Below are 25,341 nucleotides of genomic sequence, written 5' to 3'. Positions count from 1 at the left end.
CCTATTTGTTGTTTGTGGTTTCTCATTGATTCTATTGTGTTTCTTTGTATTTACTCTGAATACACATAAGGAAATGAATCTCAGCATAGTACATGGGGATGTACTATCATAATAAATTTACTTTGTACTTTGGGATGTGTGCAGCACTCAGAGAAAGCCCATAGGGTTGCAGATAGAACGTGCAAACTCCACAGGGACAGCAGATGAGGTCAGGGTTGAACCTGGGTCTCCGGAGAAGTGAGACAATGGCTCTACCAGCTGTGTCACTTACTGTCCCAATACAAATATTTTATAAAACACCTCTATTTCTTTAAAGGTCGCAGATTTTAAACATGAATCTAACTTCAAGAAATTCAGATCCAAGTCCAATACATTGACAAGGAGAGAAATTTACTTCAAAGTTCAAGGGCGGAGTTAGTCCTGAAGCAAGAGAGCGAGTGGAAGTTTCAGGAAGGAACAGCAACCCACTTTCCATCCCATCCCCAATTCTCCTGTCAGAATATTAACTCCTGTGTCTCCTTTTACCACCCCTCCTGCATATTCTGCACATCAACGTCCTTCTGAAAACCAAGTACACCGTACCCACTGGCTCCCCCTCATCTACCTGTGAGAGGACGTCAGCTAGTCATTTCGGCAAAGGGAAGTCCAAAGGAGTCTGTGTTGGCCTTTGATATTTTCACACAGCTGGCCTCTCAAACTCCATCCACTGACCAAGCCATCAAAGTCCTACCCTGGGCAGGAATCCTGCTCTTTGTCCGCACACTCTCTGCCTGCTGAGCAGTTTTTATCATCTCATTCCAACTTAACACTGCAGAGTTCGATCTGAGCCCAACTTGTTTTCAGATGCATGTGGTTATTGGGTGAGGGGAAGAGAGGTTCACTGTGGCTATCTACTGTGAAACATTTCCCCGACTGCTTGCCAATGGAATGTCGAGTCTCCCATCTGAGTCTAACATTACCTCACTCACTAAACTGCTGGACTCTGTTACCCTCTGTGCTGAGATTTTTCCTGCAGCTCGTTCCCTGTGGTTAACGTGCCATTACCCCTGATCAGCCTCCCTACCTCTCCAGCTGCTTCTTGTGCTTTTCCTCCCGAGCTTGCGCCTTCATCTGCTGCACCTCGATGGTGTCGGGTTTCCGTCGCCTCATGTACAGCTCGTGGTTGCCCATGCAGAGCTGCAGGATCCTCTTGTTGATCCTCAGGCGAGAAGCATAGAAAACAAAGTCCTGCAGGGAAGGGTAGAGAGAGCTGGTCAAACACAGCCGGGGGCGAGGTCGCCTGCAATGGCGTCTCTACGACACCCACAATCTCCCCTGTAGGGTAGAGAAACCACGGTCAAACACAGCCGGGGGCCGAGGTTGCCTGCAATGGCGTCTCTACGACACCCACAATCTCCCCTGTAGGGTAGAGAAACCACGGTCAAACACAGCCGGGGGCCGAGGTTGCCTGCAATGGCGTCTCTACGACACCCACAATCTCCCCTGTAGGGTAGAGAAACCACGGTCAAACACAGCCGGGGGCCGAGGTCGCCTGCACTGGCGTCTCTATGACACCCACAACCTCCCCTGTAGGGTAGAGAGAGCTGGTCAAACACAGCCGGGTGCCGAGGTCGCCTGCACTGGCGTCTCTACAACACCCACAATCTCCCCTGTAGGGTAGAGAAACCACGGTCAAACACAGCCGGGGGCCGAGGTCGCCTGCACTGGCGTCTCTACGACACCCACAACCTCCCCTGTAGGGTAGAGAAACCACGGTCAAACACAGCCGGGGGCCGAGGTCGCCTGCACTGGCGTCTCTACGACACCCACAACCTCCCCTGTAGGGTAGAGAAACCACGGTCAAACACAGCCGAGGGCCGAGGTCGCCTGCACTGGCGTCTCTACGACACCCACAACCTCCCCTGTAGGGTAGAGAAACCACGGTCAAACACAGCCGGGGGGAGAGGTCGCCTGCACTGGCGTCTCTACGACACCCACAATCTCCCCTGTAGGGTAGAGAAACCACGGTAAAACACAGCCGGGGGCAGAGGTCGCCTGCACTGGCGTCTCTACGACACCCACAACCTCCCCTGTAGGGTAGAGAAACCACGGTCAAACACAGCCGGGGGCCGAGGTCGCCTGCACTGGCGTCTCTACGACACCCACAATCTCCCCTGTAGGGTAGAGAAACCACGGTCAAACACAGCCGGGGGCCGAGGTCGCCTGCACTGGCGTCTCTACGACACCCACAATCTCCCCTGTAGGGTAGAGAAACCACGGTCAAACACAGCCGGGGGACGAGGTCGCCTGCACTGGCGTCTCTACGACACCCACAATCTCCCCTGTAGGGTAGAGAAACCACGGTCAAACACAGCCGAGGGCCGAGGTCGCCTGCACTGGCGTCTCTACGACACCCACAATCTCCCCTGTAGGGTAGAGAAACCACGGTAAAACACAGCCGGGGGCAGAGGTCGCCTGCACTGGCGTCTCTACGACACCCACAACCTCCCCTGTAGGGTAGAGAAACCACGGTAAAACACAGCCAGGGGCAGAGGTCGCCTGCACTGCCATCTTGGCCCTTCAGGGGGCCTGGCTGCCCAGAAGAGTGGAGGGTGGCGTGCAGAAACTGAGGGGTGTGGGGAGGAGTGATGAAACTGAGGGGGGAGTGGAGGGAAGTGAGAGTGAGAGGGGGGTGTGAAAGAGAGAGGGGTTAAGGGATGATCCTCGTCCCCTTACTGGAACACTTCAGAAGCAATACAGGGAGACCGATATAATTCCCAGATATGAACTCACAGGACACGGGATTTGGAATTTGGAAGGAAAAATTCACCATGGAGCTGACAGGCCTTATTACCGCCTGGAATGTCCAATTCCACAGTGAATTGTAAGAACACATCTAGCATCAGTGCACGGTGCAGTGGCCCAGGTGGCTACCTGCATCTACAGGGGGCAGCAACTGCAGCATCTGTTTAACAGTTACTGTGCAGATACAAAGCACTGACCTCCCAGATCTCAGGCCAGCAGACAGGCGGGAAGGGTTTGGTTCTCTGGGTTAAACTTTCAGCTAATGGGGTCCAGAGAGGGGCTTGGTCAGGTTGTGTGAGGTCACCCTTTGTTGCATTAATTATGATGGGTTGTTAGCTCCAAGTCCCACAATGGCTAACACACTTCAACAAATTCAAATACAGAGTAATTATTCAATATCACTCACTTTGCAACAAAGGTTTTACTGGCAATCTCAATTAACCTTGGCTACATTTTTTTCTCATACACGGTACTGTGCAAAAGTCTTAGCCACATATATGTAGCAAGGGTGCATTAAGACTCCTGCACACCACTGTAGTAATTTTATGTGTTGCACTGTACTGTTGCCACAAAAAAACAAATTTCATGACATATGTGAGTGGTGATAAGCCGGATTCTGATATGGGTCTCTCTTGTGGAGTGAGAGAGGGAAGGGGACAGGGAGCACCAGAGAGACGATCTGTAATGATCAGTAAGCCAATTGTTTGAAATCAAATGACCTTCCCTGATGTCTCAGGGCTGGGGGTGTCTGCATCTGCAACACTCCCCCCCCCCACCAACCTCTGGCACGCCTCTCCCACCTTCCGCAGTGCTCCGCCCTCGCCATTCCCAACATCCTTTGCTCCCGCCAGATTTTCAAACTCACTCTCCACTCCTTGTTGACAAATACAGTACTGTGCAAAAATCTCGGGCACCCTAGCTACTGTATATATAAATGTGCCGAAGAGTTTTGCACAGAACTGTAAGTGTACTTTGATTTCTTGTTTTCTACCTTTTACAAGTTCAGTTTCACGGCTGGAAGGTTTTTACTTGTGTAGTTCCTCAGGGCTCGGTTCATTCTCCCTTTTTAACTATTTTTATTAAGAGTCGGATTTGACCATGTGAGAATGCTAAAATAATTGTGAAATGGCACAGCTGTAGGTGTGTCAGCGTGGAGGGGGATGCCTCAGTGTGCGGCAGGATGCAGGCAGCTGCTCAGGTGGGCAGAGAAGTGGCAAATGGAGTTAAAGTGTGAGGTGACCTGCAACAAGGATAGAGAGGGGTGGGAGGGGGGGGGAGGGCGTACAGAGGACCAATGGGTTCGTTCGGAAGGAGACTGAAAGGGCACACGGGATGTTTCTCTCTATTAGCCCAGACAAAGAAGAAAAGAGCGGGGAGGTTATCCTGGAACACGATTAAGCACCACGGTAACGTCGCCATCATCACTATACTATTGCAACTCAGGGCAGAAGTTCGGAGTTTAATTTCCACATCCTCCCCGCGGAATGCGTAGGTTTTTCCCTGGGTGCTCCAGTTTCCTCCCAGAGTCAAAATACATACCGGGTAGGTTCGCTGGCTTTTGTAAATTGTCCCGTGATTAGATTAGGATTAAATCGGGTTTGCTGGGGTGACTCAGCTCAGAGGGCTGGAAGGGCCTACGCTGTGCTGTGTCACTATATAAAAAGTAATACATTAAAAAAGACACACTAGTTAGTCCACAGAGTGAGTTATGTGCACAGTTCTGGTCACCACTCTACAGGAAGAATTGTCAGTGCTTATGGAGGTACAGAGAGATTCACCAGGAAATTCTCTGGGATGGAGCTTTTCTATTATGGGAAGGGACTGGATATACTGGGCCTGCTTTATCTGGAGCAGTGGAGGTTAAGAGGGAGGTACACACTGCCCGTGGGCACGTGGCCAAATGGTTAAGGCATTGGACTAGCGACCTGAAGGTCGTGAGTTTGAGCCCCAGCTGAGGCAACGTGTTGTGTCCTTGAGCAAGGCACTTAATCACACATTGCTCTGTGACGACACTGGTGCCAAGCTGTATGGGTCCTAATGCCCTTCCCTTGGACAACATCAGTGTCGTGGAGAGGGGAGACTTGCAGCATGGGCAACTGCTGGTCTTCCATAAAACCTTGAAAGACTTTCCAGGCGCAGGTCCATGGTCTCTCAAGACTAACAGATGTCTTTACTTTACACACTGCCTGAAGAGGTAGGAAAGGCAAAAGCCCTCACCATATTCTGGGATGTTTACTTGGTCTTCATCGCAAAGGGGATGGAGTTTGAACTGGGGAGGGATTTTACACATTTGTACAGAATGTCAGTGAAACTAGGCCTGAAACACAGGGCACGGCGCTGTTTCCTTTTACCTGAAGCAGTCAAAGGACATTCACCAGGCTGAGAAGGCTGTCCTATCAACAAGAGGTTGGGCAGTTTGCAGGTATTGTCCCTGGAGTTAAGAAGAATGAGGGGTAAACTTATGAGAAGATCCTGGGGGTTTAGCAGGGTGAATGTTGGGATGTTTTCACTCATGGGGGAGTCTTGAGCAGGGGACATAATTGCGAAGTAAAAAGCCTCCTTAACCATGAGCTCCTCTCCACTGCAGTTGACAGACTCTCATCCGTGTCTCTTCCATTCCCTGCATTTCTGCTCTGACCCAGACTGATGGTAAAGTCTCCTCTGGCTAGTCTCCACATTCACTGGATCAGCCTCCAGAACACAAGCCACTTTGCAGATGCTGGCAATCCAGAGTAACACAAACAAAATGCTGGAGGAACTCAGCAGGCCAGGCAGCATCTACAGAGAAGAATACACAGCTGACGTTCTGGGCTGAGACCCTTCATCAGGACTGGACTAGGTGAAGGGTTTCAGCTCAAAACATTGACTGTTTATCGGCCTCGAGGGTTCACATTTCGGTCAGTGAGATTTCACCTCCGCATATTTCCTCTCCCCTCTCTTCAGCAGTGGACTGGATCACTGCCCTGGCCTGCTCTCTGTCCCTGCCTACCACTCCTGCCACACCTTGTGAGAAGGGGCACACACTGCCCACCACTTCCACCGGACCATCTGCCAGCACCCAGACACGCAGCAGGCTTACTGCAATCCATTGGCACCTCCCTCACCACCCAGCGTACAGTCTGCTCCCCAGGGTCGGAGGTTAACCTGTAGACGACAGAGCCATGGCAAAACAAAGCATCAATGGAGCTGGTGGGGCAGGGTCTGGGAGGAGGGTACGAGCCTGAAAGATGCTGCCTGAATTGGAGAGCATGTCTTACGAGCATAGGTTGAGTGAGCTGGGACTTTCCTCTTTGAGGCCAAGGAGGATGAGAGGTGGCTTGATAAAAGTGTACAAGAGGCATAGTGGACAAACAGATACATTTTCCCAGAGTATAAATGGCCAGTACCAGGCTGCACAACTTTAATGTGGTTGGAGGGAAGTATGGGAGGAGTGTCAGAGGGAAGTTTTTTCACCCAGAGAGTAGTGGGGGCACGGAACACCCTGCCGGGGTGCTGGTAGAGGCACTCAGGATATTTAAGAGATTCTTCGATAGGCACATGGATGATAGAAAAATGGAGGGCTATATGATAACGAAAAGGGTTAGGTTGACCTTCGACTAGATTAGAGGTTTGACACAACACCTTGGACTGAAGAGCCTGTATTTTGTTGTACTGTTATAGAGACATAGAGAAGTACAGCACAGAACAGGCCCTTCAGCCCATCTAGTCCATGATGAAACCATTTAAACTGCCTGCTCCCATCGACCTGTACCCAGACCAGAGCCCTCCATACCCCTACTATCCATGCACCCATCCAAACTTCTCTTAAATGTTGAACTCAAGCTCACATGCACCGCATACACTGGCAGCCCGTTCCACACTCTCATAACCCTCTGAGGGAAGAAGTTTCCCCTCATGTTCCCCTAAACTTTTCACCTTTCACCCTTAACCCATGACCTCTAGTTGTAGTCACAGCCAATGTCAGCGGATAAAGCCTATTTCCAGTTATCCTATCTATGCCTTTCATAATTCTGTATACCCCTATCAAAACTCTTTTCAATGCTCTATGTTCCAAACAGTCCAAACCTATTCAGTCTTCCCTTATAACTCAGGTTCTTCACACCCGGCACCATCCTCGTGAAATTTCTCTGCACTCTTTCAACCTTGTTTACATCTTTTCTGTGGGTAGGTGACCAAAACTGTACACAATGCTCCAAATTAGGTCTCACCAATGTCTTATACAACTTCACCATAACATCCCATCTCCTATACTCAATATCTATGAAGGCCCATATGCCAAAAGCTTTCTTTATGACCCTATTTACCTGTGACACCACTTTCAATGAATTCTGGGCCTGTATTCCCAGATCTCTTCATTCTACCACACTCCTCAGTGCTCTAACATTCACAGTGTCAAACCTACCCTGGTTGGTCCTACTGAAGTGCAAGACCACACACTTGCCTGCATTAAATTCCATCTGCCACTTTTCAGCCCATTTCTCCAGCTGGTGCAGATCTCCCTACAAGCCATGATGGCTTTTCTCACTGTCCACTACACCCCCAGTCTTGGTGTCATCTTCAAATTTGCTGATCCAGTTAACCACATTATCATCCAGATCGTTGATATAGATGACAAACAACAAAGGACCCAGCACCGACCCCTGTGGCACCCTACCAGTCACAGGCCTCCAGTCAGAGATGCAACCGTCTACGACCACTGTCTGGCTTCTCCCACAAAGCCAATGTGGTCACTGAATGCAAAGTGTCCCCTACACAAACTTCTCTCACCTGCCCCGTCTCACTCCCCAGCTGCAGATCAAGTATCACACTGTCTCTCGTTGGGACTTCCACGTACCGATGAAGGAAACTTTCCTGAACACACTTGACAAACTCTATCCCATCTCGTCCCTTTACAGTATGGGATTCCCAGTCAATATGAGGGAAGTTCAAATCACCTGCTATAACAACCTTATATTTCTTGCAATAGTCTGCGATCTCTTTACAAATTTGTTCTTCCAAATCCCTTGGACTGTTGGGTGGTCTGTAATAGAGCCCGATTAACGTGGGTATACCTTTCTTATCTTTCAGTTCCACCCACAACGCCTCACTAGTCAGGTTCTCCAGTCTGTCCTGACGGAGCACTGCCAACTGCCATAACATTTACCCCGACTAGTAACAGCACCCTTCCTCCTCCACGTTCTATGTTCTGTGAGCCCCTGTGTGAACTAATCCACAGCACAGTGCCATGCTCTGGCCTGGGATCAAAGTCTTTCTGCTTGCATTGGTCAACTCTTCATCAGGCAGCCTTAAAGAATTTTCAAAGCACAGTGGATTAGCCAACTGCTCGGGTTTCACACCGGATCGATGATAAACGTACTTTCTTACTGACAGAAATGCACAGGATCACAGGCTGATAAGCCTCCTCTCTCACATATTACATTAAGCAAGGGTCTTGAACAAAGACTTGTACCCAGAGCAGATGATGTTGCAAGCTTCTCTGAGGACGAGGGTGGTCTGGAAGGTCTGGGCCACAGATGACGGACAGTAGCCTCATCGTGAGGTCACAGAGCCACAGGCAACATATCAGACTGCTTTTCACAAGACCGCTCACATCTTGCCCCAGTACAGAGGGGGTGTCAGGTTTTCCAGCAAGCAGGAACCTTGGAGGCCTTAACCTCAACTCCAGGAGCTGTGATGATCGAGGTCAAAGGCGGATGCCGTTGGCTAGTGACCACACACTGCCTGGCTCAGGTGCCAATCTATACTCTACGTGGATCAAAATTTGAAGCAGCACAGAATTAATTCTGTGAGGGACCTCAGATTACCATTGTGGTTCAGTACAACCATTACCCCCTGAACCAGGAACCCACTACAGATTACATCTAAGCCCCACACCCTGCCTCATTCAGTCATGAATGGTGCCGGACAATTACCCAGCTAACGGAAGGGGCAAATATCTCCCTTTTCCCCACCACCTCCCCCGGATAATTACCCAGCCAATGGAAGGAGCAAACATCTCCCATTACCCCCCCACCCCCGCCAAACAGTTAACCAGCTAACAGGCAGGGCAAATATCTCCCTTTTCCCCACCACCTCCCCCGGATAATTACCCAGCTAATGGAAGGAGCAAATATCTCCCATTCCCCACTCCCCCCAGATCATTACCCAGCTAACGGAGGTGCAAATATCTCCCTTTCGCCAACCCCACAGATAATTACCCAGCTAATGGGAGGAGCAAATATCTCCCATTCCCTCCCCCCACAGACAAATAACCAGCTAACAGGAGGAACAAATATCTCCCATTCCTCATCCCCTCCCCACCGTCAATTAACCAGTTAAGGGGTGGTGCAAACATCTCCCATTACCCCCCCATCCCCACCAAACAGTTAACCAGCTAACAGGCAGGGCAAATATCTCTCTTTCCCAACCACCCCCACTCCGGAGAAGTACCCAGCTAACAGGAGGAGCAAATATCTTCCTCCCCACTTCCCACCCGGACAATTACCCAGCTAATGAGCGGGCAAACATCTCCCTTTCCCAACCCCCCCCCCCCAGACAAGTACTCAACTAGCAGGAGGAGCTAATATTTTCCTTCCCCTCCCCCGGACAATTACCCAGCTAACGGGAGGTGCAAATATCTCCCATTCCCTGGCCCCAACCCCCACCGGCTGGACAATTAACCAGCTAACAGGAGGGACAAGCATCTCTCATTCTCCACCCCCTGATGGACATTAACCAGCTGATGGGAGGGGCAAATACCTCCCAATGCCCCCATCTCCACCCCAGTGCTGTGAGTGCTGGAGCAAGGCTGAAGTATTCAAGTGAGGAGTGGACAGCCCGTCTGGCTGCTATCGCGCTGTTCCTCAGTCAGACTCTTTCCCACTCATCCCCCCTCCCAGCAAGTGCACGGGAATATCTGCACCAAATACAGGTTCCCCACCACATCACCAACCCCTGGTCACGGTCCCCAGGCCAAAATCCCAGAACGCCCTACCCAACAGTACCTTCACCGGAAGAACGCAGCAGGCCAGGGCCAACTCAGAACCACCCCCTTGTCAGAGATGGGTAAGGACTGCTGGCCATACCAGTAACCATCTCATTCATGAATGAAATTAAGACGGACTACAAAACATTCCTCTTGTGCAGAATGAGAGGCAGAAACATGTAATCAATACAAGTAGTTCTATCAAAGCCAAACAGAAAATACATGAACTGTGTTACTGGATAACAACTGAATACTTTGGGTATATCTTATGGATTTCGGGCTGCTAATCATGAAAATCACTGAAATTTCCCTTCCCTACCACGCACCATTTAAAAAAAACGCCTATATTTGTTAATTCAATTCATAGTTCAAGTCAGAATAACTAGTGCCAAGATTAAGGAAGGTATTTTTGTAGGTCCACAAATCAAACAGGTCATCAATGACGGGAAATTTGAAGAACTTCTAGTGGAAACAGAAAAAGTCACATGGAAGGCATTCAAGGATGTTGCTGAAAGTTTTCTTGGCAACTACAGAGCACCAAACTACGTGCAGCTGGTTGACAACATGCTTCAAGCAGACAAAACCATGAATTGCAACATGTCATTACAGATTCATTTTCTGTATTCCCATCCAGACTTCTTCCCTGCAAATCTTGGCGCCGCCAGTGATGAACATGGTGGAAGGTTTCACCAGGGCATTGCGGTCATGGAGAAACAGTATCAGGGCAACTGGAATCCATCGATGCTGGCTGATTATTGTTGGACACTTAAAGGAGAAGCCTCAGACACAGAGTACAAATGAAAATCATCAACAAAACATTTTTAGCTTAGTTCAACTATTGTAAAGTGTCAGCATCGTTATGCAATTAAACACTTTATACGCAATAAAAGTTAATTTCTTGTTTCTCCAAATTCCTACATGATACACGTAGTCTGAAATTATATTTGTGTTCCGGTGGTCTATTGTAAACAAAAAATTTCTAAGGAAGCAATTTGAAAAAGAATTGTTGTCTGGGGTGTTTAGTTGAGCCTAAAGTAACAGTTACATTAAATAAAACTTTTGAAATGCAATCGTAATCAATCTGTTGACATTTTCTCTCTCTAAAGCTCAAACTCCAGAAAGCAGACTCACAGGGGCCTTCTTGTCGATGGGCTTGATGACAAACTTCTTATCGTTGAAGGAAATGTTGCGGATTTCACTCCAGGGGAAACCAATCTTTGGTGTCAGCCTGAGATTAAAAAGAATACAAGTAACTGTCACTAGAGTTAAAAGATACTGCTGAAGTTGGAAATACAAAATAAACTTAGAAAATGTTGGAAATAGTCAGTGGGTCAGACAGCATCTATGGGGAGAGAAAAAGAGTCAGCATTTTGGGTGCTTTTATCTGAAGTAGCAGAATGAGAGCTCTTGTGCACAAGTTTAAGGATCGCAAAGGTGGAACCACAGATAGACAGCTGCTGGAAATGGGGTATAGAATGCTGGCCTTCATTAGTCAGAGGACATGACATGGCATAACCTTCTAAAATATTGGCTCAGCCAAACGGGAGAATGGGTGCAGGTGCAGATCTGGTCACCACACTATAGTGAGGATGTGACTGCACAGCAGAGAGTACAGCACGCTGCCTCAGATAGGCGGGTTCAATGACGAGGTGAGAGCTGGGCTTGCTTTCCCTCGAATGGAGGCTGAGGGGGATGGAAAAACTTACAGAGGTATAGATGAGAGCGAGTTCATGACGTAATATAGGAAAGGAGATGGAGAAGAATCAGAGAGCTGGTGACAGGGTGGGAAAGGACAGATAGTGGAGAGTGTGGGATGGGGGAGGGGTGTCTGAATTCAATCACTCAGTTTGTTCCAGAACACCCTCAAATATGTCCAAAGAGAGGACAACATCATGCATTTCCCTGACAATCCATCCGAAGACAAACTCCAGGGAATTACTGCACCAATTTTGTTGAAAGCTCCCTCAACTTGCTCACTGATCCCAGCACCAGAACATCAGTAGGGGTGACTGTGAGCTGGTCTCACTGAGGTCTTTAACCCTTCGCTCTTCATTAGCTCCCACACAAAGTCATTATAACCCTCTGAGGAAGATCCTGCTGCAGGGTCTCAGTCCAAAACATCCACTCTTCACTCTTATCCACAGATGCTGCCTGACCTGCTGAGCTCCTCCAGCATTTTGTCTGTGTTGTTTTGGATTTCCAGCATCTGCAGATTTTCTTGTGTTTGTGATACCCTCCGATTTTCCAGTCTAAGCTATTTTTGTAATCTCGTCTTTGAAGACAAGGGATACCGGGTAGAATCCTAAACTCAGTTGTGGTTACAGAGGATTACGAGCATTTGGGAAAAATTAGGAACCGTCAGCATGGCTTTGCACCAGATAAATCGTGTCTGACTAACTTGACTGAGTTTGTTGAAGAGGTGATGAAGGTAGAGCAGTGGATGTTTTGTCTGGATGGATTTTAGTAAGGCCTCCAGAGGGTCCCTCGTGCTAAGTTTATCCTGGAGTTTAACATGCACGGGATCCACAGTGACTTTGCAATATGGTACTAGCCTCATTTGCCATTGTCAAGGACTCTGTCAAATGGTGCAAGCTGAATCATCTGCAGCTCAACATCAGTAAGACAAAGGAGATGGTGATGGACGTCAGGCAGACTAAGCCTGCACTGCTCCCTCTTACTATTGATGATGAGGGCTTACAAGTACCTGGGGGTGCACCTGGATGACAGACTTGACTGGAGCACCAGCACAGAGGCTGTGTATAAGAAGGGCCAGAGTTGCCTCTACTTCTCGAGGAGACTGAAGTTCTTTAGAGTACGCAGGTCTCTCCTTCACATGTTCTACCAGTTTGTTGTCACCAGTACAATCTTCTATGCGGTGGTGTGCTGGGGCAATGGCATCAACACAGGTGATGTCAACAGGCTCAGTAAACTGATTAGAAAGGCTGGCTCTGGTATAGGAGTCAAAATGGACAGACTGGAGGCTGTGGTAGAACAAAAGACCCTACGGAAAATCCTGGCAATTCTGGACAATGTTTCTCACCCTCTGCATGCCACCTTGACTGAACAGAGAAGCACTTTTAGTTTTAGTAATAGACTAAGACAACTGTGCTGCTCCAGAGAGTGCTATATGAGGTCATTCTTACCCTCGGCCATTAGGCTCTATAATGAGTCAACCAATAGCTGGGGAAGTGATGACTCCTCCTGTTAGACTGTGGTAATTTATTTGTTATTCTTTCTACTTCTCTTCTAATATTTGTATACCTGTGTACTTGCAATGCTACTGAGACACTGCCATTTCCTTTGGGATCAATAAAGTGTCTATATATTTATCTGTCCATCAGCATCCAGGACATCTTCACGGAGCGATGCCACAAAAAGGCAGCGTCCATCATTAAGGACCACACCCATCACTGAGAACATACCCTCTCCTCATTGCTGCCATCCAGAAGTGGTACGGGATCCGGAAGGCACACGCTCAACAGATCAGGAACAGCTTCTCCCCCTCTGCCATCAGACTTTTGAGTGGACATTGAACCCGTGAACACTACCTCACCACTTTTACTTTTCTCTTTTTGCACTTACTTAATTTAAACACACACACACACACACGCACACACTCGCACACACACGCACACACTCGCACGCACACGCACACTCGCACGCACACGCACACACACTCGCACGCGCACGCACTCGCACGCACACACACTCGCATACGCGCACGCACTCGCACGCACACGCACACACACTCGCACGCACACACACTCGCACGCACTCGCACGCACACACATGCACGCACACTCGCACGCACACACACACTCGCACGCACACGCACTCGCACACACACTCGCACGCACACACACTCGCACGCACTCGCACGCACACACATGCACGCACACTCGCACGCACACACGCACTCGCGCACACACTCGCACGCACTCGCACGCACACTCGCACGCGCACGCACTCGCATACGCACACACATGCACGCACACACTCGCACGCGCACGCACACACACTCGCATACGCACACACATGCACGCGCACGCACTCGCACGCACACGCACTCGCATACGCACACACATGCACGCACACGCACTCGCACACACACTCGCACGCACACACATGCACGCACACGCACTCGCACACACACTCGCACGCACACGCACTCGCACGCACACACATGCACGCACACTCGCACGCACACACACACTCGCACGCACACGCACTCGCGCACACACTCGCACGCACTCGCACACACACTCGCACGCGCACGCACTCGTACGCACACTCGCACTCGCACACACACTCGCATACGCACACACATGCACGCACACACTCGCACGCGCACGCACTCGCACGCACACACATGCACGCGCACACGCACACACATGCACGCGCACGCACTCGCACGCACACACATGCACGCACACGCACTCGCACACACACTCGCACGCACACACATGCACGCACACGCACTCGCACACACACTCGCACGCACACGCACTCGCACGCACACGCACTCGCACACACACTCGCACGCACACGCACTCGCACGCACACGCACTCGCACGCACACGCACTCGCACGCACACGCACTCGCACACACACTCGCACGCGCACGCACTCGCACGCACACACACTCGCACGCGCACGCACTCGCACGCACACACACTCGCATACGCACACACATGCACGCACACACTCGCACGCACACGCACTCGCGCACACACTTGCACGCACACACACTCGCACGCACACGCACACACTCGCACGCACACGCACACTCGCACGCACACGCACTCGCACACACACTCGCACGCACACACACTCGCATGCGCATGCACTCGCACGCACACACACTCGCATACGCACACACATGCACGCACACACTCGCACGCACTCGCACGCACATGCACACACTTGCACGCACACGCACGCACGCACATGCACACACTTGCACGCACACACTTGCACGCACACGCTCGCACGCACACGCACACACTCGCACGCACACGCACACACTCGCACGCACACACTCGCACGCACACGCACACTCGCACGCACACGCACTCGCACGCACACGCACTCGCACGCACACTCGCACGCACTCGCACGCACACACACTCGCATGCGCACGCACTCGCACGCACACACACTCGCATACGCACACACATGCACGCACACACTCGCACGCACACGCACACTCGCACGCACACGCACTCGCGCACACACTTGCACGCACACACACTCGCACGCACACGCACACACTCGCACGCACACGCACACTCGCACGCACACGCACTCGCACACACACTCGCACGCACACACACTCGCATGCGCATGCACTCGCACGCACACACACTCGCATACGCACACACATGCACGCACACACTCGCACGCACGCACATGCACACACTTGCACGCACACGCACACACTCGCACGCACACGCTCGCACGCACATGCACACACTTGCACGCACACGCACACACTCGCACGCACACGCACACACTCGCACGCACACGCACACATGTGCTTCTTGCTGTAATTTTTAGTTTTATTATTATGTATTGCAACGTACTGCTGCCACAAAACAACAAATTTCACAACATATGAACATATGCCGGTGATATCAAACCTGACTCTGATTCAGAATTGGCTTGGCTACAGAAGGCAGACGGCAGTCATCAAAGGGTTTTGCTTGGGCTGGAGTCAGTTACCAGTAGGGCTCTGCACAGATCCTTACTGAACCTCTGCTCTTTGTGACATCTCAATATGATCCAGTTGAAAATATGAAAGTGCGGATTATTAAATTTGTTGATGATATTACGATTGTGGATAATGTAGAAGGTTGCCAAACAAAACACGGGACATAGACCAGTTGCAGATATGGGTGCGAAATGGCTAAGTGACAGGTGGGGAGATCAAATGTAACGGGAAAGTGCGCAGTTCATAGAAGGACCCTTAAGAGTGTTGATGTACAGAGGGATATCGAGATCCAAGGCCGCAACTCCCTGACATGGTGCTGAAGGCTGCCTTTGGCATGCTTACCTTTATTAGTTGAGGCAATGAATTTAGAGTCAGGACGTTATGTTGCAGGCGTCTAAAACTGGTCAAGCTGCACCAGGAGTACTGCATTCAGTCCTGGTAACCCAATTACAAGCAGGATGTGGCGGCTTTGCAGAGGCTGCAGAAGAGATGCTGGATGCTCTCTAGATTAGAGGGTATGTGTCATGAGGAGAGGTTAGACAAATTGGAACTGGATTTTTTTCTGGAGTGATGGAGGGGAGGGGAGACCAGTTTGAGGTTTATAAGATTATAAGGCATAGATAAGAGTTGACAGTCACTGTCTTCTCCCCAGGGTTGAAACCCCTTAATACTAAAGAGAGTTTATGGTGAGAGGGGGTAAGATCAAATGAGATATGCAGGGCAAGATACTCTCCCCCCCCCCCACCACCACAGAAAGTGCTGGCTGCACCCTCAGGTATGAGGGTGAAAGCAGATTGGAGGTGCTTAAAGGCCCATAGGAACACAAATAATCAGAGAATGGAGGGATATAGACAGTGCTTATGCAGAACTGATTAGGTGTCACTAGCTCCATTAATTTGGCACAACACCAGGGCCGGAGGGCGCATTCCTGCGCTGTACCGTTCTACAGCCACGGTGGTGTAGCGGTTAGCACGGCGCCAGTGCAGCTCAGGGCTTCGGAGCTCCGAGTTCAATTCCGGCGGCGTCTGTAAGGAGTTTATACGTTCTCCCTGTGACCGCGTGGGTTTCCTCCGGGTGCTCTGGTTTCCTCCCACAGTCCAAAGACGTACCGGTTAGCAGGTTAGTTGGTCATTGTAAATTGCTCTGTGATTAGATGGGTGGGGTTGCTGAGTGGTTTGGCCGGCAGAGTAAACAGGGGAGAGTTTTAAACAGCGAGACTTCCTAGCTGGGAGGATGACCCTCCATAACACATAGGAATGGGGTTAGGCCACTCGGTCCATCATGGCTGATCTACTATCCCTCCCGACTCCATCCTCCTGCCTCCTCCCCGTAACCTCTGACGCCCTTCCTGATCAAGGACTTATCAAACCTCTGCTTTAACCATATCCAGTGCCTTGGCCTCCATAGCCATCTGTGGCAATAAATTCCACAGGCTTACTAGACCCTGGCCCAAGAAACCGAAGGGAAAATAGTACCAGATAATACAGAATTTTACAATGCAATTTTACAGTGACAGCTGGAAACCACAACAAGTCAGGCTAAGTTTTTTTTTTGGTTAGAAATCCTTCGCCAGGTGAAATATTGCTTACCTCTCCATGGACACAGCCTGACCTGCTGAGTTCTAATTCCACTTTGGGTTATTATTTATCATTTCCAGCCTCTGCTATTGGGGCATTAGGTCAAATGTGGGACTAGTTGGTTCTTTCATGGAAACGACCGGCACAAGTTTTATGGAGTGGAATACAGACCACAAGATGGGAAGGTGGATTAAAACGCAGGGTGAGCAGGGCCAGAGGGGGAAATGGGGGTGCCTCACGAGGGGTGGAAGGAGGCCATTCTCAGTCCAATCACTGAACTCCATCTGTGAAGCATCATCTCGCCTTGCCCAGCCCAGAGGTGGCAGGAGAACACCCGGGTGGGCAGTGGAGCAACAAGGATATGCTGGGTTAGCAGTAGCTGTGGGAAGAAAGGAATTGTCAATGTTCTGGGTCAAAACCTCTACATCAGGACTGACTGGACCAGCAGTTATTTGCCCCGGTGATCACTCCTGTATTCAAGGCAAGTACACCTGAACTGCCTGAGCACAGTCGAGGAAACAGGGCCTTCCCTAGTTTCCAACTGCATGCACGCAACATCCATCTTCCCGAGCGGAGTCAGGAAGCACAAGAGTGCGCCGCACTGCAGGACAAGACAAAAGCAGTGGGGGTGTGGCCCTCACCTGAGGCAGGGGGGTGGTAAGAAACACTGTCAACTCGAGGCCCCGCCCCAGTCACAGGCCGGGAGCTCTGATTACATCTACCCACCCAAAGCTGGAAGACAAGGTGAGCAGCGGCCATTTGGAAAACGTTGCTGGAGAACGGTTCGACAGGGGAAAAGGCCTTAGCAGACTCCCTTTCCCAAGTTCTCAACCCAGCCTCAATGCAGCAGCAGTAATACAGTGAACACACTCACTACAGCTTGAACAACCAGTCCAAGTAGCCATGGTTACCTTGGAAGATAGCAATCCAGTGAGAACAGCTTCTGCATTCATCCAGAGTTGCCACACCCTTTACCAGAAGACCAAAATATTATGAAAACCGGTTGTTACTCTAGATGCTGTATGTGAAGGGCCATTCTTTTGAAACTGGATGTTATCCAGCTAATAACTTGCAGGTTGAGTTGGTGGCACGGAAGGCAAACGTAATGCTAGCATTAATTTTGGGAGAACTAGCCTGCAATGCTGAGGCCTCTTCAGGCACTAGTTAGTCTGCACCTGTAGAGTGTTGTGAGCAGCTTTGGGCTCCTTATCTAAGAAAGGATGGACAGGCATTGGAGAGGCTCCAGCAGTGGTTCATGAAAATAATTCTGGGAATGAAGGGGTTAATATATGAGCAGCGTTTGATGGTCCGGGCTTCTGCTCACTACAGTTCAGAAGAAGGAGGACGGATCTCATTGAAAACTATTGAATATTGAAAGTCCTGTGTAGAATGGATGTGGGAAAGTCTAGGACCAGAGGGCACCAACCCAGAATAGAAGGACATCCTTTTAAAGCAGAGATGAGGAAGAATTTAGTTAGCCAGAGGGTGCTGAATCTGTGGAATTCATTGCCACAGACCACTGAGGAGGCCAAGTCATTGGGTATATTTAAAGCAGAGGTTGACAAGTTCTAGATTCTAAGGTTATGGGGAGAAGGTAAGAGAAAGGGTCGAGAGGGATAATAAATCAGCCATGATGGAATGGCGGAGCAGACTGGATGGGCTGAATGGCCTAATTCTGCTCCTACGTCTTATGGTCTAATAACATCTGCCCACTCCAAATGGGCACGGCCGAGCTCCAAAGGGAAATATGATCACTTACCTGTCATTTTGTTCGTAGATATTGAGACCCAAGGCATCAACTCCCAACCAAAGGTCTGTACCCTTCTTATTCTTAATTTCAAAATAGTTGACGCCGTACATCTCTAGGTCCTGGGCAATCTTCAGGTACTCCACCATGGCATCCTCTCTGTTAAAGAGACGGCAAACTTAGGCACAGACTTGTACATAAGACATCCAGAGAACAGCGTGCAAGGAGTCAGATACGCCAGAGGTTACAGGGCAAAGAAGCGGGGCAACGGGACTGCTGGGAATTCTTGAAGAGCTGCCAAATGGCCTCCTCTGTTGTAAGGAAATATGACAAGAAGAAAATGTAAAATGGATTTGATCCTGAAGCTGGGTGAGCAGGTAACTGGGCACTGCAGTTTGTCCCCAGTGTGGGGGTGTGGTGCACGCTGGTGGAGCTCACGACTATGTCAGGAGAACACGTGACTACGGAGCCAGATAGGGCCTAAGTGAGCCAAAACAACAAGTGCCGGTCTGACATAGACAAGAGAGGGTGGGGTTACCTAAAGTTGGGGAACTCAGTTTTGAGTCCTGCAGCATGCAAGGTTCCCAGCTGAAGACAAGATATTGTTGCTGAAGTTTGCATTGGGCCTCATTGTACGGAATCAGGTCAGGCCGTGAGACAGGGTGCCCATTGAGTAGAGCCGCTGCCTCACAGACCCAGAGACCCAGGTCCGATCCCGGCCCTGACCTTCAGTGCTGTCTGTGTGGAATCTACAAGTTCTCCCTGTGATCACACAGGTTTCCCCTGGGAGCTCCAGTTCCCTCCCATACCCCAAATTCATGTGGCTGGCGGGTTCATTGGCATAGGTGAGCAGTGGATTTGAGGGGAATGTGGGAAGATGAGGTCACAGGCTTGAATGACCTCCTCCTGGGTCACAGGAGAATATGAAACGCAGGTGGTGGTGCTCCACAGAGGAGCAGGTCACAGGTACTCTTCCACTAGGACAGAAGGCTGCATGTGTGAACTCACTTCAGCATCCCACGGTGCTCCTCGTGCCAAATCTGGATCCTCTCCTCCCACTGTTCTCGGGTCAGTTTGTGCTGCTCCATCACACTGCAGGGAAGACAGCACAAGCCTCAGTCCCAGCCACTCAATGGCTCAGGCACAACCGGAGAGAGTCAAGCATTCAGATCCCATCCCACAATTCACTGAACCCACCCCTTAACGAGAGCCACGAGGTCCTCCGAGATGGATCCAGGACTGAATCAAACTCAACTGCAGATCTGGAAGCCTAATTACTCCTTCCCCGGATTCTGTCTGATCCTTGCTTCCTAAACATTATGAATACTTCTTTCTTCCTCTTGACCACGAGTTCCACACCTCGTCAACCACGGTCCTTTCCCTGCCTCAGTGGGGCGCCCCTATCCAGAAAACCATACTAGTGCTCCTTAAACAGCGTACCCTCGCCCAATAACTTCATAATCCCACACCCTCCCCCCGTGCTCTTGGATTAAAATATTTCAACCCATCCAACTGACTGCATTTTTGCGCCACCCACAACTTTACAACAACTGCTCCATTGTCTGACCTGTCACCCTGGCTCCCATCCCTCCAGACCACCCAGGGCAGACGCCCAGTTTACCAATCCAATATACTGAGGACCTACTCATATGATGGCATCATTGAGGGCAGACACGTTCTGCCCTCTGTAAACTCTGCCAGAGGGAAATACCAACAGGCAGCCCATGCCTCCTACAGGGGTTCCATGATGGTGTCACAGTCAATGTGGGGGGGAGCAGGAGTTGTGGTCACATGGAGGCAGGAACGTCAGTGTGGGTGTGGAGAGGAGTTAGGTTCAGTGGGGAGTCAGGGTCGGCGTGAGGGATGTCAGGGGGACTTTGGGGTTCGACATGAGGGGGACGTCGGGCTCAGTGTGTAGAATTTTGTGAATAAAACATGCGAGAGTCGTTTGACGTGCTTAACAAAAGTCTTTTACTTCCATTATGGACAAACCAAAAGCAGTCCCCTTACACTGACATCATGACGTCAGACACCGTCTCTAAAAGTGAACACAACTACTCAATGATGGTGTTTGTGAATTATGTAGAACACAGTTTCTGTTGTGAGCTGTATGTGTCGTCTGTCACCCATTACAGAGTTCACTGAAAGTCTGTCTGGAGTTTGTGTGAGCCGCCCGGCTCGGGCCCTCTGTGAAGTAACAGCAGATGGCTCTGGCTCAAACCGGGGTGTGTGTCCTGACACGCACGTGGTCCCATTGTGATGCAAGGGTATGGCAGCGGAAACATCCAGGCCATCTACAGAAATACATTTCGGTTTACTCTTCCTATCTGCAACAAAAAGGGCCATTGTAAGGGGGTGTTGAAGTGCCTCACGGCAGACAAAAATGAACAAGGTAGAATGAAGGCCAGCTGGAACTCGAGTGCTGTACGCCATGATGAGAGGCAGGAATAGTGTAATAGAATTGAGTTTACTGAACAGGGCAGAATGTGGAATCAGGCAGCCCCGTAGCAGCTGCCTGTACGTCGGCTGTCAGCTGTGCAGGACCGCAGGTCCTCTTCTGGAGCTGTTCCGAGCCCCAGCAGGACTCACAGGAGGCGATCACTCCAACACTCATCCATCAGGGAAGCCCTCAGAGCAGCCTGTAAGGAACGGTTCTTTAAAACAAAACAAGGACGGTGATGGCCCAGAAGACATGACATGTGGTCCATTAGTTCTGAAGGCTGAGCATCACCCAGGTCAGGCAAGGAGAGCAACTGTTTAGCATGCTCAGACAGTCCAGAAGTCTGTAATGAGTGAGTTTTTAGAATGACTTATTTATCACATGCAGGCAGGTCTTCTAGTAGACTCACCACTCTGGCTGTAGTGGAACTTAGCAATGCTATGGTGAGATAAAATTGTCCGCAGTGATTTCTCGCAGCACAAACTGGACTTCTGTCTATGCAAACCACACTGTTGCTGCTCCCAAAACTCCGGCAGCTTCAAAGCAACTGTGATTGACATGTCATTGAATAACTCCGGAATAACCTTATAGCTGCAGGATCACCATTGTAGGAGTTTGTGATGTGACGAATACACATAGATAAGATGTTAGCTGTCCTGTGTGATCAGCAGTTGGTCTGCCACCTGTCTTCAAGAGAGAGATAAGGGACACAATGAAACAGCACCTGGAGATGTGTAGAGAGCTGTCTGGAGCGGCTCCCCCTTTGAACCCTGAACTGTTTGAAGTGATGGACAGGCGATACCCCAGCAGGGGGATAAAAAGGGACCGGTTCGCTAAGGCAGGACACACGACACCCGAGGTAACGAGACCCTGGAAGCGGTGCGCCTCTCACGAGTCGGTGGGAAGTACCGGACAACGCACAGGGTGGAAAGGTACGATCAGCTGGAACCCGGTGTGTGTCCGCCCTTGCTTGGGTGCCGGGTTCACTGCAGAGGATCGACCGCATCTGGAGGAGGGGTCACAGTCGGTGACCTCAGGTGACATCACCAAGGACCCGCCCAAAAGCTGCTTGTGAGCCATATCGTCGGTCTGTGAGTGAAGCCGTGACTGAATGATCAGTCGTTCCCGTTCTCTCTCTCTCTCCCCCGACGTTGTCCATCGCCATGGCAACGATTACTGCGAACTGAACTAAATTGGACTGAACTTTGTGTCACTTTGAAATTTGGTCATTTACCCCTAGACAACGATAGAGCTTGATTGATGCTGTTATATTAATTCTGTGCACATGTGTGTTTACCATTGCTGAACTGTTGCATTTATTATCCTTTTGATTACTGTGTTGCTTGTTTCTTTAATAAAACTTTCTTAGTTCTAGTAATCCAGACTCCAACTGAGTGATCCATTTCTGCTGGTTTGGCAACCCAGTTACGGGGTACGTAACAGTGAATAAAACATGCAAGTGTTGTTTTGTGTGCTTATCCAAAAGCCATAGCCTTTCCATTGTGAACAAGACAAATGCTTTGCCTTGCACTGACTGTATTACGTCAGATGCAGTCTTTTCAAATGATCACAACTGGATGACGATGTTTGTGAATTATGTAGAACAGTTTCTACTGTAAATAATACATGTCATCTGTCACCCACTATGTTACCCTACAAACGTGAGGGGGACATCAGGGTACACGTGAGGGATGTCAGTGTCAGTGGGAGGTCGATGTTGGGATTAAGGTGAGGGGGACGTTGGGGTTAGCGTGAGGGTTAGGGTCAGAGTGAGGGTTGGGGTCAGGGTCAGTGTGAGTAATATCAGGGCTAGCATGAGGGCTAGGATCAGGGTCAGCATGAGGGAGGCCAGTGTGAGGGATGTCAGGGTCAGCGTGAGAGGGGTCAGTGTGAGGGAGGTCAGGGTCAGTGTGAGGGAGGTCAGGGTCAGTGTGAGGATGGTCTGGGTCAGTGTGAGGGAGGTCAGGGTCAGTGTGAGGATGGTCTGGGTCAGTGTGGGGGAGGTCAGGGTCAGCGTGAGGGGTCGTCAGGGTCAGCGTGAGGGGTCGTCAGGTCAGTGTGAGGGATCGTCTGGGTCAGCGTAAGGGAGGTCAACGTCAGCATGAGGATCGTCAGGGTCAGCGTGAGGATCGTCAGGGTCAGCGTGAGGGAGGTCAGGGTCAGCGTGAGGGAAGTCAGGGTCAGCGTGTGGGGGGGGTCAGTGTGACGGATGTCAGGATCAGCGTGAGGGGTCATCAGGGTCAGCGTGAGGGAGGTCTGGGTCAGCGTGAGGCGGGGTCAGTGTGACGGATGTCAGGGTCAGCGTGAGGGAGGTCTGGGTCAGCGTGAGAGATCGTCTGGGGCAGCGTGAGGGACGTCTGGGGCAGCGTGAGGGACGTCTGGGGCAGCGTGAGGGTCGTCAGGGGCAGCGTGAGGGTGGTCTGGGTCAGCGTGAGGGATCGTCAGGGTCAGCGTGAGGGGGGTCTGGGTCAGCGTGAGGGGGGTCAGGGGCAGCGTGAGGGGGGTCAGGGGCAGCGTGAGGGGGGTCAGGGGCAGCGTGAGGGGGGTCAGGGGCAGCGTGAGGGGGGTCAGGGGCAGCGTGAGGGAGGTCAGGGGCAGCGTCAGGATCGTCTGTGTCAGCGTGAGGATGGTCAGCGTGAGGGAAGTCAGGGGCAGCGTGAGGGAGGTCAGGGGCAGCGTGAGGGAGGTCAGGGTCAGCGTGAGGGATGTCAGGGTCATCGTGAGGGGGGTCAGGGGCAGCGTCAGGATCGTCTGTGTCAGCGTGAGGATGGTCAGGGTCAGCGTGAGGATGGTCAGGGTCAGTGTGAGGATGGTCAGCGTGAGGGAAGTCAGGGGCAGCGTGAGGGAGGTCAGGGGCAGCGTGAGGGAGGTCAGGGTCAGCGTGAGGGAGGTCAGGGTCATCGTGAGGGGGGTCAGTGTGAGCATCGTCTGGGTCAGGGTCGGTGTGAGGATGGTCAGGGTCAGTGTGAGGGCTTCCATCAGGGTCAGCGTGAGGGATGTCAGGGTCAGGGTGAGGGTCATCAGGGTCAGCGTGAGGGAGGTCAGGGTCAGGTCAGTGTGAGGGAGGTCAGGGTGAGGGTCGTCAGGGTCAGGGTGAGGGTCGTCAGGGTCAGTGTGAGGATCGTCAGGGTCAGTGTGAGGGAGGTCAGGGTCAGGGCTGATGGAGGGGTGTGGATTTTTTCGTGTCGAGGCGGGGGACTAAGGAATGTCAGGGTTGGAGTGGAGTGGGGGTAGCAGGCTCTTTGCCAGTGTGGTTGAGGAGGAAGCACCAACATGGATGGAAGTGTGTTAACCTGAACGGCCTGTGTTTGTGTTGCAGAGCCTTTGTGAGAAACTAAACATGAAAAGGGACAGACGTATGGAGAATTCTGGAGAAACACACGTTTTGCCAAAGCACGATAGGAACAGTGAGGCCCGAAGCAGAACTGCACAGGGCGAAGGTGTGGAGCGTTCTCCAATGTTATTCTTTCATTATGTAATCGTCAGTGGGAACAATGCTGAGCTCTGTACTGCAGGACCACACCTTGCCTGCTAACTTGCTGCAAGTTCAGGGGAGCCGAAAGTAGGAGCAGGGGCCCAGACGATCACACCCCTCCTCCCTCACACCACTCAGGCCTGACGCTGCAAATCCCCATGTGGTAACTGTTCTAAACCACACCACTGGCCAACTGCACAGAAGATCTACACATCATCGCCAGTTGCCCAGTTGCAACCCCTGGCATGTCGAAAGCCAATAACCCCCTCTGTGCGAGGGACTCGAGAGTTAGGAAGGACGTACGCAGAACGTGTAGAGCAATACTGCCCGGGGGAATGACGGAAGGAGCTCTCAGTTCACTAGAACCCTCTTTAAACAGATGCAGCCGCCTCCACCAACCACCCCTTAAGGGAAGAACACCAGGTAGGGGGAACAGACTCTGCTCTGTTTGACACTGTTCCACTATTCTGCAGGGACCATTTCCTACGTAATCTCCGTGTCTCCGAATTCTCCAGTGCTCAGAATTCCTTAAGTCTCTGTCCAGAAAGAACATGACCACTGAGCCTCTGGGGTAGAGAATTCCACAGGTTCACCACCCTGAGTGTCAGAGAGTCAAAGGGCGCTGAAAAAGGCCCTTCTGCCCA

The 25,341-nt window shown here is 51.0% G+C and overlaps 1 protein-coding gene across 1 annotated transcript in view; it reads right to left on the bottom strand.

The window, feature by feature from the left end:
• Nucleotides 1-25,341, bottom strand: part of LOC134350825 (ezrin-like) — a 97,450-nt gene that overhangs the window by 14,397 nt on the left and 57,712 nt on the right. The window contains exons 5-8 of the mRNA XM_063056578.1: nt 19,791-19,874; nt 18,795-18,941; nt 10,880-10,976; nt 1,064-1,227 (exon numbers count right to left, since the gene is read on the bottom strand). Of these exons, the coding sequence (XP_062912648.1) occupies nt 1,064-1,227; nt 10,880-10,976; nt 18,795-18,941; nt 19,791-19,874 (492 nt within the window). The remainder of the gene's footprint in view (nt 1-1,063; nt 1,228-10,879; nt 10,977-18,794; nt 18,942-19,790; nt 19,875-25,341) is intronic.

Source organism: Mobula hypostoma, chromosome 8 (genome assembly GCF_963921235.1).
Source record: "Mobula hypostoma chromosome 8, sMobHyp1.1, whole genome shotgun sequence".
Taxonomy (NCBI): Eukaryota; Metazoa; Chordata; class Chondrichthyes; order Myliobatiformes; family Myliobatidae; genus Mobula; species Mobula hypostoma.
The sequence above is the reverse complement of the archived record's forward strand: the minus strand, read 5'-3'. Positions and strand labels throughout refer to the sequence as shown.